The sequence below is a fragment of the Canis lupus genome, chromosome 16, assembly GCF_011100685.1.
Source record: "Canis lupus familiaris isolate Mischka breed German Shepherd chromosome 16, alternate assembly UU_Cfam_GSD_1.0, whole genome shotgun sequence".
In the NCBI taxonomy this organism is placed as follows: domain Eukaryota; kingdom Metazoa; phylum Chordata; class Mammalia; order Carnivora; family Canidae; genus Canis; species Canis lupus.
The window spans coordinates 59,235,419-59,249,104 of NC_049237.1; the positions used below are offsets into that span (position 1 = coordinate 59,235,419).

At 48.4% G+C, this 13,686-nt stretch overlaps 1 protein-coding gene across 1 annotated transcript in view; it reads left to right on the top strand.

The window, feature by feature from the left end:
* Nucleotides 1-13,686, top strand: part of CSMD1 (CUB and Sushi multiple domains 1) — a 1,850,581-nt gene that overhangs the window by 1,761,699 nt on the left and 75,196 nt on the right. Inside the window, exon 55 of the mRNA XM_038560546.1 lies at nt 9,717-9,911. Within this exon, the coding sequence (XP_038416474.1) occupies nt 9,717-9,911 (195 nt within the window). The remainder of the gene's footprint in view (nt 1-9,716; nt 9,912-13,686) is intronic.

Here is a 13,686-nt window from a genome sequence, read left to right on the forward strand (position 1 = left end):
CATCATGTGTGTACATATTTTTTAAATATGCATATTAAAGCTAAAAGAAAAAAAAAAGAGGTACATGCAGGTCTATCCCTGCCCCCAAGTCAGTGTCGGTCCCAGATCTGGAGAGCCAGGCCAGACGGACGGTTTGGAGCCATCGCGGGCAGCAGGAGCCGGATCCACGATCTGCCCCGGATCCTCCGCAACCCCAGGGAAGGGCCGGGGTGGGTGCGAGACCCCCCGACGCCAGGTCCTGATACCTTAGGGGAGCCCATGCACAGTTGGGGAATGCCTGCTACAAGCTCGGCCGGTTTCTGCTCCTTGAGGTCGGGGTGCCCAGGTTTGCAGGACGGGTTTGTGCTCCCCGAGCCGGCGAGGCCTGGTGGCCAGCCTGTGGAAGCTCTTCCCGGTGCCGCCACACAGTGCCCAGCCCCAGCTACCGTACGAGTTCCTGGGGTGCGGTGTTTGCAGCTCACACACGGTGCCCAGCCCCAGCCTCTGTATATGCTCCTGGGGTGCGGTGTTTGCAGCCCCCACGCTGTGCCCAGCCCCAGTCATCTGCACTCCCGGGTGCGGTGTTTGCAGCCCGCACTCAAGGGTCAGACAAATGTTGTTCTTGAAAATGTCATTCTGGGATCTTGCTGCTCTGTTGGAGTTCAGACGTCACAGCGGATCAGACTCAGTCCTTTACTGCGGGACACGCTGTGTTTGACCCCGTGATGTTCCTGCTTCTGTTATTTTATTTGCAGAGACTGGACGTGGCCTCGTCCGGCTTTGTGAGGTTGAACGGGAGTGACGAACGGGTCCCCCTTGGCTCCCGGATACACGTGAGAAAGAAGGCTGGCATTTAAGTGCGGGGCGGTACATCTGGGTCTGGTCTCACGTGGGTCACTCCTAAGAATCGGGAGATGTTACACTCAATCGCTTCATCTCTAAGAGGCGTAACCTGTGCAGGGGCAGGTGCGTTTGTCCGTCTGGCTCATGGCTGTGTCGTAAGCTCCCGGGGAGTGAACATCAGGGTCCCTGTCAGGCAACACATAAGGGAACCATTTTTTTAATTGTTTTTTGCGAAGTGGCTGCCATGTGACCAGAATGACTTGTGAACAGGAGAGGTTTTCACCCCCTCAGGCGGGACGGTTGAGGCTTTTCCGGCCAAATGCACTTCCTGACACGCAAAGCAATCCTCCGCACTGGACTTGTGCAGGGTTTCGTACGACAGATCTGAGGAACGGGCGCGTTCAACATGACGCACTAGAGATCATTCTGAATATTCCGTACAGAACTAATAATCACCCTGTCCCGTTCCATCGGATGGTGAAGTTCATTAACGTCACCAAATAGGAGTATCGACATTTTATCTTCCATATAATGATTGCAAACCCAAAGTTATGGGAAGATGGGAACATGGACACGCATTTCTATCTCTACGAGTTCTCAAAATACCTCCCCCCACAAAACGATGTGATGCTGGTTGCTTGAAATGTCACAGTTCGTGCGCTGCCCAAAAAGAACGCTTCCGCACATGCGTCACCCACACTGAAGTCTTTCGAAGGAGAAAATAACCTGGTGCCACATATGGTGTTATGCATTGAACTGTTAAGAATTTAGAAACGATTTAGGGGTTGCTCTAAGGAGGAAGTCTGCAGGTTCTATGGTTTCCAGTTCGGCCCCTTTGCGAGCTCGGCCGTGATGCACCCACCAGGTGACCCTTTCGTGTGGGGTCCTAGCACGCGGAATGCAGCTAAGCAGAACTCGTTTATTCCGTGCTGACGTCACCATCGTGCCAACCGGAGTCAGAGGACGCAGCTGACGCTTCCGTCGCCGCTGAACCTAGAGCTGTGCCTTCTCACGCACCAACATCCAGGGCGCCTTCCTCCCCCTTCTCCAGCAACGCACAGCCGACTTTCTGGAAGCTTCCATGGCTCCCCGCTCTTTTGTTGGCTCCCTTTAGATCTGTGCCAGCCTGTAGCCAAAGTATTAAGGATTGAGGCTCTGACCAATAAGGCAGGCGTCCCCACCCATTCGTACGGTGTTTCCTATTAGGCTTTACCGCAGCTGAACGGCCCCTGACGCAGATGCCAACCCAGACCGTACAGTCTACCTCTGTAATAGAGCATACGGGCTCCTGTCCTGCTCTCATGGCATTAATGATACTTTATGTGCAGTAATTTTAGGATTTGGGGTCTCGCTCATCATAACCTACAAATTACCCAGGAGGCGTTGTTAGATTCTTATTTGAAACAATGCAAGGAGGCAATTCTCAGTAGGGAAAATGGGAGAGACTACTTAACCAAATGCATAAAACGCTTTTAAGCAAACGACGGTCTTTCCGTAAAAAACTCTAAGGATGTTCCCCATGATAGGAGCTGACCAGGTGCTGGCTCCGTGCTGGATACGGGTGCCTACTGAGGCCATGAGTCTAGAAAGCGGGACTGATAAAACATACAAATAAAAGCAAGACGCGTAGCCACAACCAGAACCTCTGAGGGGTATTTAGAAGCAACTGAAAAGCCAACTTTTTAAGAGAGATCCGTCGGTGACGTCACCGCTGTGGATTCCCTTGTTGAAAGTGCAGTAAATGAAACGGCGAAGCAGCAGAATTTTGCGTTGTGCATCTGCACTTAGGTGAGCAGCGCCGCTTTCCTCGGGTCTAGGGGTCGGTTTAGACTCATTTGCTGTAATTAAAAGGGAAGCCATTTAGGTGATCAAAGGAAAGTAGCTCCACTAGGGAACTGAGATTATAGAACTACAACACAGGCCATTCTGAACAGCAGTTGCCAGGATCACTACGCGGGTGAGGTTGACTCAATATTGCTCCTGTTTTCTCACCGAGATCAGATCTCATGGCAGGTGTTTAGCTCTAAGCTATGGGCAGAGCCAGGATATTAGTTGTTGACGCAGCCACAGTTAGTCATGTAAATGCTCGAGGGTCCAAGTCTACTAAGGGATATTTATTAAAACTAACATAGCAGCAAAATCCTAAGAACACTGGGCAGAAAGATGTCTGATCTCAAGAGGCTTTACAAAAAAAGTTCATAATTGAAAGAGGCCGTAGTCACCAGAAGGAGAAGAAATGTGGCAATTTCAGGACCAGACTGTGAGAACGTTCTGAGGGTTTGGATTCCATCGGGAATCCTGGGGAGGGGGCAGGTAGGAGCTTTGAAGCGTCCGGACCTTTTTTTGTGTGTGTGATGGTGAAAAGCTGATCGCTCTCAGGTGACCCATAAATCACCTGCTAGAAAGTTTGCTTTTACAACTCTGTGGTTTCATGCTTTGCTAAATCGCTATTCTCACCCTACACAACTCACACACTAAGCATTTGGTTAAAACAAAAATCCCAAACCGGCTCATTTCCGTAAGGATCCGGTGCTCCCGCCCAGTCCCCGGGAAGGGCTTGCTCGCAGACCCTGCAAGGCGGCCTTCACCTCGCCACCCCCCCCGGGAGGCGCTTCCTCCCCAACACCTCGTGCTCCTGCTCATCCGGCCAAAGCTGCGGGTTCTTTGGCTTCTGAGGCCCCACAACGGACACCAGCTGCCCCCTCCCCTGTCCAGTGAGGACGGGTGCTCAACGGCTCGCCGAAAGCTCGCTGTAGGAAGGACACTCGCAGGCTCATCTTACTCCGATGGCATCTAATTGTGACTTTACAAAGTAATTAAATGTGCTTGAACCCAGCCTGGTAATGAGAAGCCCTGACCCGCATTGGGTAGGAGGGGGGACACCTGTGGTTAGAAGGGAGATGGCCATTGCGTCCCTGCTCGGCGGGGCTGGGTGGCCTCTCCCAGCAGATGCATGGTCAGGGCCTGTAATTTATGGGGGCGGGAGGCCAAGGGGCTTCATGTGTAGGGGAATACAGTCGCCGTCTGCGAATCCCAAGCAAAGCAACTGCTGGCCTTCCTGCTTTGCCACTGGCTGGATGCATCTGCGATGCTCTGACTCACTCGCGGCGAGCGTGAAAGCTGCTGTTTCTCGAGCAAAATGCGAAGTACTTTGTGTCGTCACTGACATGTCGGCAGGATAGAGAAAATGGGTCTGTGTGCGAGGGCGTGTGCGAGTGCGAGTGTGCTCAGGGCGGCCCCGAGTAGCTGCACTTCCCGCTGAGCCGATTTGAGAAGCATCATTTCGGGGTTCTTACGTGTCAAGCGCGTCACTTAATGCTACGAACTCTGTTAGATACCGGGACAGCCCGGGACGCCGGTTCTCTTGAATTTGTCGACATACAAGAAGCTGGTTCCATGGGAATTGTTTTCTTAACATGTGATAGAAGAGGATCTTTTTTTTTTTTTTTTTTTTTTTTTAAGGAGAGAATACAGAGTAACCTGGAGGACTGTGCACTTCCTACCAAACCAGCTAAACCTACATTTTTTTTTTAATTTATCTTTTGAAAATACTTAATTTTGCTAAATTTGACCCAGCAACTTACTCACTTGTGATTGTCATAAACGCTGATTTATGACGTTTACGTAAGCGGAAGGCTTTCTTTGGCGACGTGTTTCCAGATGAAGTAACGTTTTAAGACATTTCTTTTAAAAGCATGTCATTACTGATACAACACACCCGCGTCACTTGCTTCAGTCCCTTGTTGAATAAACACAACTTTCTTGCGTTGTTTCTAGAGGTGGAGGAAACGACAGGGTCAGAGGAATAACACGCGGGACACGGGTGAGGGCTGTGGCCTGGTCAGGGTGAGCTTGTCCACAAACAGCCCCCATGGTGACCCCGGCTCCCCTCTGGCCGCGCTGCTGGGAGGACCCACAGAAGCGACACTACAACTCGTCACTTCCTAAAACCCAATAATGCATAACAAAGAAGGGCTCATCTCTGTGCATCCCGAATGGATCATGAATGTCTATTAAAACATACAGCACAGCGCACCGCCGATGAGATGCCACTTTCTTCCTTTAAAATGATTTTTTAAAATATTTACTCTTTGATTTAATCAATATATCATTAACAAAATGACAACAAAATGTTGCTGCTGTTACATATGATAGGACTAGTTATAAAGAACGTCTACACCTAAAATCACTTTAGGACGTGTTTCTCGGGCATCGTGGGATGGAGAGTCCAAGGCAACACGGGATGAAATAAATTGGCGGGTAGCCACGGATTTTGTGAACAAGAATACTGGGAGTCGCTGCCCTTTTTATTGTCTCGGGTCAGAGGAGACGTGACTTTTTTACATACGGTATAAGCAGTTGAACCATCATTTCCTGGTCATATACTGTCAGGTTCTCAAACCTGTGAGGACGACTTTTAGGTGTTTAAGGAAAAAGCACAAGGAGAGGAACACTGACGAATTTTTAGGCCCTTTAAGGGCCGGCGATCCGAGATTTCCCGCGGAATGAAGGGCTTGCTCGTGTCGGGGGCGGGATGCGCAGGTGTGGGGGGCGGGATGCACAGGTGTGGGGGGAGGGATGCGCAGGTGCGGCGGGGGGGAGGGACGCGCAGGTGAGGGAGGAGGGATGCGCAGGTGCAGGGGGGGAGGGATGCGCAGGTGCGGCGGGGGGAGGGACGCGCAGGTGCGGGCAGAGGGATGCGCAGGTGCGGGAGGAGGGATGCGCAGGTGCGGGGGGGAGGGATGCGCAGGTGCGGGGGGAGGGATGCACAGGTGCGGGGGGGGAGGGACGCGCAGGTGCGAGGGGGGAGGGATGCGCAGATGCAGGGGGGGGACACAGGTGCCGGAGGAGGAGGCACGGCCTGGGCCAGTGGTCTGTCCCCATGCAGACCTCGGGTTCTGACCCAGGCAGCCGGACTGCAGGCCCCACTAAACGCCAAGAGGAGGCGGGTGGTGCTTGGGGCCTGCGGGGTGTCCTGTGTCCAGTCCAGTCCCATTTCCTCCCACGCAGCCCCCGTATCTCCTCCCCCTCCCCCCTGCATCCCCGCAACCCCCCCCATCCCAGCCACAGCATCCACGGCCCCACATCCACACCCCAGCGTCCCCGGCCCCCCACCCCCGCATCTCGGGTCTCGGGGGCCGCTGGTGGGTCTGCGGGCGCCCGGGCACCTCAGGCAGGGCCACCACCGGGCCTGGTCCCCGCCGCCGGACTGCTTGCTCTGCCTGCCTCAGCCCCGGGACACAGGGACCCCGTCAGGCCCGTGGTGGGGGCACCAAGGGCGAGAGGCACTTGCAGTCTCGCTTCTTGCGGCCTCTGCTCGCCCCGCCCTGTGCTTCCCTCGCCCCCTCTTCTTGGGGGGCCGCCTGGGCTTGTTTTGCAGCTTTGGCCGCTGCACTTTCTGGCGCGGTGGCTCCCAGCGCGCGCACCTGTGCTTGCCCTTGGCACCTGGTGGCTCCCAGCACGCGCACCTGTGCGTGCCCTCGGCACCTGCTTAGGGCGGATGCTGTGCTGAGGAACAGCACCTGAGAGGACCATGTGCACCCAGGGACATGTCACCCACGGGGGGACCGGATCCCAGACAGTCAACCCGGGATCAGGCCACCCCGAAGGTCACCGCGTGGCAGTTTCATGAAGAAGGAGGTGACCATCCAGAACTTGGAAACCACCTCTGCAGGTGGTGTCAGCTCCACGGAAAGGCCTGTCCCACCGAGGGGGCCCCTCGCCGGTGGAGGGGAGCGGGTCACGACCACTCCACCGAGGACAGCCGGGCACACCCCCTAGGGAAATGGAATGAAGTTTACTTGAAACGGTGGTGGGATGGAAGCCGTTACGGATGGCCCAGGTCCACAGTCCACCCGGATCCCCTGGTCCACAGTCCACCCGGATCCCCAGGTCCACAGTCCACCTGGATCCCTTGGTCCACAGTCCACCCAGATCTCTGGTCCACAGTCCACCCGCATCCCCAGGTCCACAGTCCACCTGCATCCCCAGGTCCACAATCCACCCAGATCCCCTGGTCCACAGTCCACCCGGATCCCCAGGTCCACAGTCCACCCGGATCCCCTGGTCCACAGTCCACCCAGATCCCTGGTCCACAGTCCACCCGGGTCCCCTGGTCCAGAGTCCACCTGGATCCCTGGTCCACAGTCCACCCAGATCCCCAGGTCCACAGTCCACCCAGATCCCCAGGTCCAAGCACGGAAGCCTCTTCCGAATCGACCGTCCTGCGGGGATCTGCAGGTGCTGCAGCCCGAGAAAATGTCGACTTGGATCATGGGGTGAACCCTGGAGAATTTCCCGATACATTTTGTTACTTTTTATCCAGTTGTGATGAACATATAGGCTCTAGTAGCTTTGGGTGTGCAAGCTCATCACCCTAAGGCGCCCTTAATGCCCTTGACCCGCCCGCCTCCCTCTGCTGCCCACCCACTTGTTCTCTGTGCCCACGAACCTGTCCATCTGTTCGTCTTTTTTCTCTGTTCATCTGTTTTGTGTCTTAAAGTGCACACATGAGCGAGATCATCTGGTGTTTGACTTTCTCCGACCGCCTCATTTCGCTCCGCATCGTGCCCTCTAGCTCCATCCGTGTCATCACAAATAGCAAGATTTCATTCTTTCTGAGGGCTCGGTAATGTTCCAGTGTTAATGGGTACACGTGCGTGTGCGTGTGTGTGTGCACCCCCTGCGCCCTCTTCATTCGTCCAACGATGGATGGACACTTGGGCTGCTTCCCTGGTCTTAGCTGGAGTAAATAATTCTGCGATAAACCTAGGCGTGGATGTCTCTTTTCAAATTAGGGTTTTTGTTTTCTTTGGGTAAATGCCCACTGGTGGAATTACTGAAGCAAACGGTGATCCTATTTTAACATCTTGAGTACGCTCCGCGGTGTTTTCCACAGCGGCTGCCCCAGCTTGCACACCCACCAACAGCGTCCTCGCCAGCACTTGTTGCTTCCTGAGTTTTTGATTGTAGACGTTCCCACAGGGCTCAGCTGGTATCTCCTTGTCGTGGTTTTGACTTGTATTCCCCTGACGACGAGCGGCGTGGAGCTGTTTTCGTGTCTGTGTTTTCCATCTGTAATCTTCTACGCAGAAGTGCCTATTCAGGTCATCTGGCCATGTTTTAATTGGGTTATTTTGTGTTGAGGTATCTAAGTTCCTTGTATATTTTGGATATTAAGGCCTTATTGGATCCGTCATTTGCAAATATCTTCTCCCATTCAGTAGGTTGCCTTTTTGTTCTGTTGATGGTTTCCGTTGCTGTGCAGAAGCTTTTTTACTTTGGTGCAGTCCCAAAAGCTTAATTTTGCTTCTGCTTCTCTTGCCAAAGGAGACACACCTAGAGAAATGTTTCCACGGCTGATGTCAAAGAAATTATTGCTTGCATTTTCTTCTAGGGTTTTTCTGGTTTTAGGTCTCACATATAGGACTTTTGAATATCTATTTTTGAATCCATATAAATTTTGGATAATCATTTTATTTAAAAATACTTAAAAGAAATAGATATCAGAATTACTCTTTTATTTTATTTTTTTATTTTTTTAAAGATTTTATTTATTTATTCATAAGAGACACAGAGAAAGAGGCAGAGACACAGGCAGAGGGAGAAGCAGTCTCCCTGTGGGGAGCCTGATGCGAGACTCGATCACAGGACCCCAGGATCATGCCCTGGGCTGAAGGCGGGCCCTTAACCACTGAGCCACCCGGGCGTCCCTCAGAATTACTTTTAAATTAGAGAATCCTTTTCACTTTTAAAACCTCATTGATATTATCATAATAATACCAAAAAGTCCTTTCCTTTCAGTTTATTTGCACATAGTGTTGGTAAATTACTGATAGAAAATTCAGAGTTTTTTGTAACCTTTGGATATGCCTAATTCAATTAAAATAAACTTGTATAGAATTTACTTCTTAATTTACTTTTAAATAAGTAAAATTATTTATTGATATCATTTTGGAAAAGCTGTGATTTCTCTAGCTAAACTTCCAGGCTCAATAAATCAATCAATGGGGTCCATTCTGATGGTGGTTTACCGTGATGGATGTTCATACTTGAAGAAGAGGAGTTCTAACTTTGTAAAATGCATTTCAAATATTATTGTACCTTTCAGCAAATGTGTGTGTGTGTGTGTGTGTATACTCACATACATTAAATTTTGCTTCTACTTTCAGTATATTTGCAGACCCCTTGAAGCCCTCTCCAGGAGGATGACCACCACCTTCACTAACATCATCAATGTTGTTCATTTGTAGCTACTGCTCCTTATTAGGTAGTTACTGTAATTGTAGGCCTTCTCCTAAGAGCAGGAAGAGACTATGTCCCTTGAGATCTATTAAGCACGTGTCTAAACAGTATTAATGCAGTCTGCATACAAAAGCTACGTGCCTATAAATCCAGGAACATACAGAGTATATTACATAGATGTGTTTCAAAGGGAAGAAGGGAACGAAGGCATATGATTTTCTGGTCATTTGTGTCCAAGCTGGTTTTCTATGACTCAACTCTATGTCAAGTTTCTTGAGGGCTGTTATATGTAGCATTTTTCTACGTGTTTGCTCATTTACTTGATGAAGAATTTCCATCCAAATGAACTGTGAAACTTTGTGTAGGTGATTTAGCTCTTCCCATCACAACGTCACTGCAAGATTGCCCATGGCCCTGAAGTGTGAGGCTACCAAATCCATTGTAGATGCGTGATCATCCCCCTGTGACCATGTGGGTAGTAGAGGAAAGTACCTGCAATAACAGGTACTGGCTTCTGTTTTGCGCAGCAAGATCTGTTTCATATAAAAAGTTATTACCATTGAAAGCCAACATAAAAAAAAATAAAGAAAGCCAACATGATCCAATCCCTTGAGAAAAAATTTATTGACGTAAATATGTTTCTTTTCTAGCGGTTACATGTCCCAGCATTGAAGCTCAGCTCTCAGAGCATGTCACCTGGAGACTGGTTTCGGGATCGCTGAGTGAGTATGGAGCTCAGGTGGTGCTCAGCTGCAGTCCTGGTTATTACCTGGAGGGCCAGAGGCTCGTGCAGTGCCAAGCTAACGGGACTTGGAGCATCGGCGAAGAGAGGCCCAGGTGTCGAGGTGAGTGATGGGGGTCCTTCCTAGAGAACGTACCTGTGCTGAGTTATTGACATCACTGGCAACCACCTTTTAACCCGTCCCTGTAAGTGGTTGGTCCTGTGGATTAATAATATAACCAAATGGCCTTTCTTGTCATTATAATGATGAATATGGATTTTTATGCGACATGCTTAAAATATATGAGCGTACTGGATTAGATGTCAAATATTGTCTTTTCCTTACTAATGATTGCATTTTGTACATTTTAAAATATTAGAATACTCAAATATTACAAATCAGCTCAAAACCAAACCCAGGCCTATGTTTAAAAAGATAACTCTTGTTCCATGCTCTGACTATTCAAACCTTCTAATTAGGATCTTGGGAAGCAGTATTTATGCTGAAGATATTGTATGCTCAAATAATGACTGTCTTGAAAAGGGGGGTTACTATTCTCATAGGTACAAGACGAGCAGTTAAGCCTTTGCATGGGTTTCATAATAAATATGAATAAATAGAAAAATGAAACAATATTAGTGTTGTTCAGAGCACTATTTGATTCTGGTATATTTAACACACACCCTTTAGTGGGTTGTTCCCAGGAAATTACCATGCGCAAACACAAGTGGTTAGACCAGTGTCAAATGTATAGAGTACACAGCCTAGTGAGAATAAACCAGAAGAAAATCAGGAAAAGGACAAAAGAGTTAATGCTTTGCTGTCTTTGATATAATCATTCTAATTCAGCTGTTAGAGGAACCAATGATCCCTGAGCACATACTGAGCTCTTCGCCATGAGCACGAAGGTAGATTACGAAGAGTCCACGGACTTCAGGAGCTCGCTCACAGTCAAGGTGGAAGCACCCCAGGTCCCCAGGCCACCTTGCCCGGAGCCGGTTCTCCAGAGAAACTATCGGTGGTTCCCCTTGTCATGCTCACAGGTGTCCTGGTTTGAGTCGTTCTGTGGTCACTGGACTTTAGTGCATTTCCAGGCTGTCCCTCCCTGTCTGAGTTAGGAATCCCCTCCTTCCCACACCCACACCCACACCCACACCCACACCCACACCCACACCCACACCCATCGTCCTCAGAGGGATCTGCCCTGAAGCTCAGCCTTTGTGATTAAAGACACAGTCAGCAAGGTCGGCAAGGAGCGTGGAGGAGAAAGATCGGGGAGCCTCGGCCTGTTGCCCGTCTCACACTTCTCTGGCCAACGTCCTTTCTGTCAGTTTCCGGAATCAGAGTCTTAAAAATAGGCACACATTTACTCCTTGGCGGTGGGGAGCTCACGCAGGGCTTCTGCGGATGCAACGGCCTGGTCTGGGTTTTGCTCGTCTTGCTAGCTGTCTGGGGCACTGGGGTGGATCGTGTCGGGGATGGGGGGTATTTGCCACGCCCCACCCTTTATAATAAGGGCTCAAATCTCCATTTCGGAAGAACTGGCTCTTCTAAGGAGACTCTCATGTTTCAACCATCAGGCCTTCCTGATTGTGGAAGCAAACTCCGTAGCAGCAAGTTTCTACCTTCCTTTGGGGGAAGAAGGCAAAGCTTGGGTTCTAGCATTCATAGATTGTATTTTTGCTCCATCCTCCTGAAATTCTGGAAAGTTTGTCTCTGACTCTAATATTAGACTTCAATCTGGTGATTCCAATACTGAGTTTGGTCCAGAAACAGCCAGAAATCCACGTAGGTGGGGCGTGGCACACAGATGTATTTTGTAAATTGTCATCTGACCGTTGGTTGGCTTTGCTTAGCGTGAGTTGTTCTATCACACTCTGTTACTTGTCTCTTGAAAGTCATCATGGACATGGGACCTATTCCAGAATCAGTGGGGTCTGTGAAATCATGGCTTGCTATTTGTGTGTGTGTTTATTCTGTTTATTTATTTTATTTTTTAAATCAATTTTGGCAGTTTACAACATCATGGTGTGGCCAGAGTGAGTCCCTTCTCCCTGGCTCCTTCATCTTGTCCTTTTGACATCTTTAAATCTGTCCCTGTTTTCTCATAAAGACAGGATGTTTTATGCTCACTCTGAGTTTTTTTCTTACCTAAACATGGAATCAACCATTCTCCAAGGATTACAGACCAGCATGTGTGCCCAGGGGTATGCATTATGTTGTTTGTGTTATCAATGAGCAGGGAAAGTTGATACCAAAGCTTATTATCACTTTTGTGGCCAAACTGAACATTTTTTTGTTTTCTTCCCCAAAAAGACTTGATATTGATATTTCAATTAATTTCTATCTCTATTGATTTTTTGCAAGTTTTTCATTAACAAAAGAGCTTATCAAAGATGTTCTTCTCTTTTCAGAAACATTGACATGTCACATGAGCTAGCACAATGCCTAACATTGTGTTCAGATTGTGGTGCGATCTAAAATCTTGGGTGTCTTCATCGCCCATCCCCAGTCCTCTATTTGGTTTAAATGTTGTGGAAGTGATTTCAGAGAACAGAAGCCTAGAAAGCCCCTTGCCAATGACATTCTGTAAAACTCTATGGGACGTATACCCCAGCCTCTTTGACAGTGAAGTTCTCAAGATCTTTCATCCCAGGCACCTCATAGTGCTAAACATTGTTGAGGACCTGCCTTCATTCTCTGTTGCTGTAGAACCAGTCATTGCAAACATAATCTGAACAACACAGATTTGTTATCCAGGGGCAGATGTTTGGTACTTTTTAACTGGATCCTCTGCTACAGGCTGAGATCAAGGTGTTGGCTGGGCTGCGTCCTTATCTGGAGGCCCAAGTGGGAAGATGGGCCTCCCAGTACTGGTTTGTTGATGGAAGTTCTGTCCATGAAATTGATGTCTGAGTCCTCCATTGTGGCTGATTTTGGACTGGAAAGTGCCCAGGAGCCATGCATAGCTCTTTTCAAGGGGGTCCCACCCCTCCAGGCCCTCCTGTGATTCAAATTTCTGGCTCCAGGAAGGTCTCAGTTCCCTTAAGGGCTCCTTCCCTGGGTCAGTCCCAACAGATAATCTCACTTTGGTTTGCTTGAAGGATACATTCATGACCTCATCATGGTTCTACCAGCACCAAAGGGAGTGGATTTGACATAACAGGGGGCTAGACCCCAAAGACCTTTTCAAAATGTTTAACATAAATTCAAATCAAGAATTATTTTAATATATTTATACTAATTCATTTAAATTTATATGGAGAAAGAACTTTATTTCTTTATTTAAAATAGCAATAAGATAATTACACCTTACATAATACCCTACTTCTATAAACAGTAATGACTAATTATTAACAAAAAATAAAGGGAAAAAATTTTAGAGCCTTAAGACATATATAATATTTTTTGGGTTCTATAAAAAAATAAAAATAAAGGTATGTTTTTGTCATTATTGTTATAATACATTTTTATTTTATTTTATATTTAAAATCTGATTAAATTGCACTTATCTTCTATTTCCCTACCTTGCCAGCATACACTCAGAAAAACCCAAAATGAATCCTAGAAGTAGAATACTTTACAATTAAATAGGTACATGATAAGCCCCACAGTGTTCAAATGTTACTTAATTTCTCACTTAAAGTTAATTTAAAATGACACACTGGTAAGCTTGATTTGCCATTCTGTGGTAGCTTTGACAACTGTGTATTTAAGGAGTTCTCTCTTTAAATTAGACCCGGATTAAATGGTGGAGTAGGCAGGTTGGTCTTTGACAACCTTCTGTTTCTGACTGGGGGTGTACCTGGATGATCAATATGTTCTCAAAATGAATTATTTGCTTTCCCTTTCCCCCTTCCATTAAAAATGTATTCATGCACACAGCACATGGGAATAT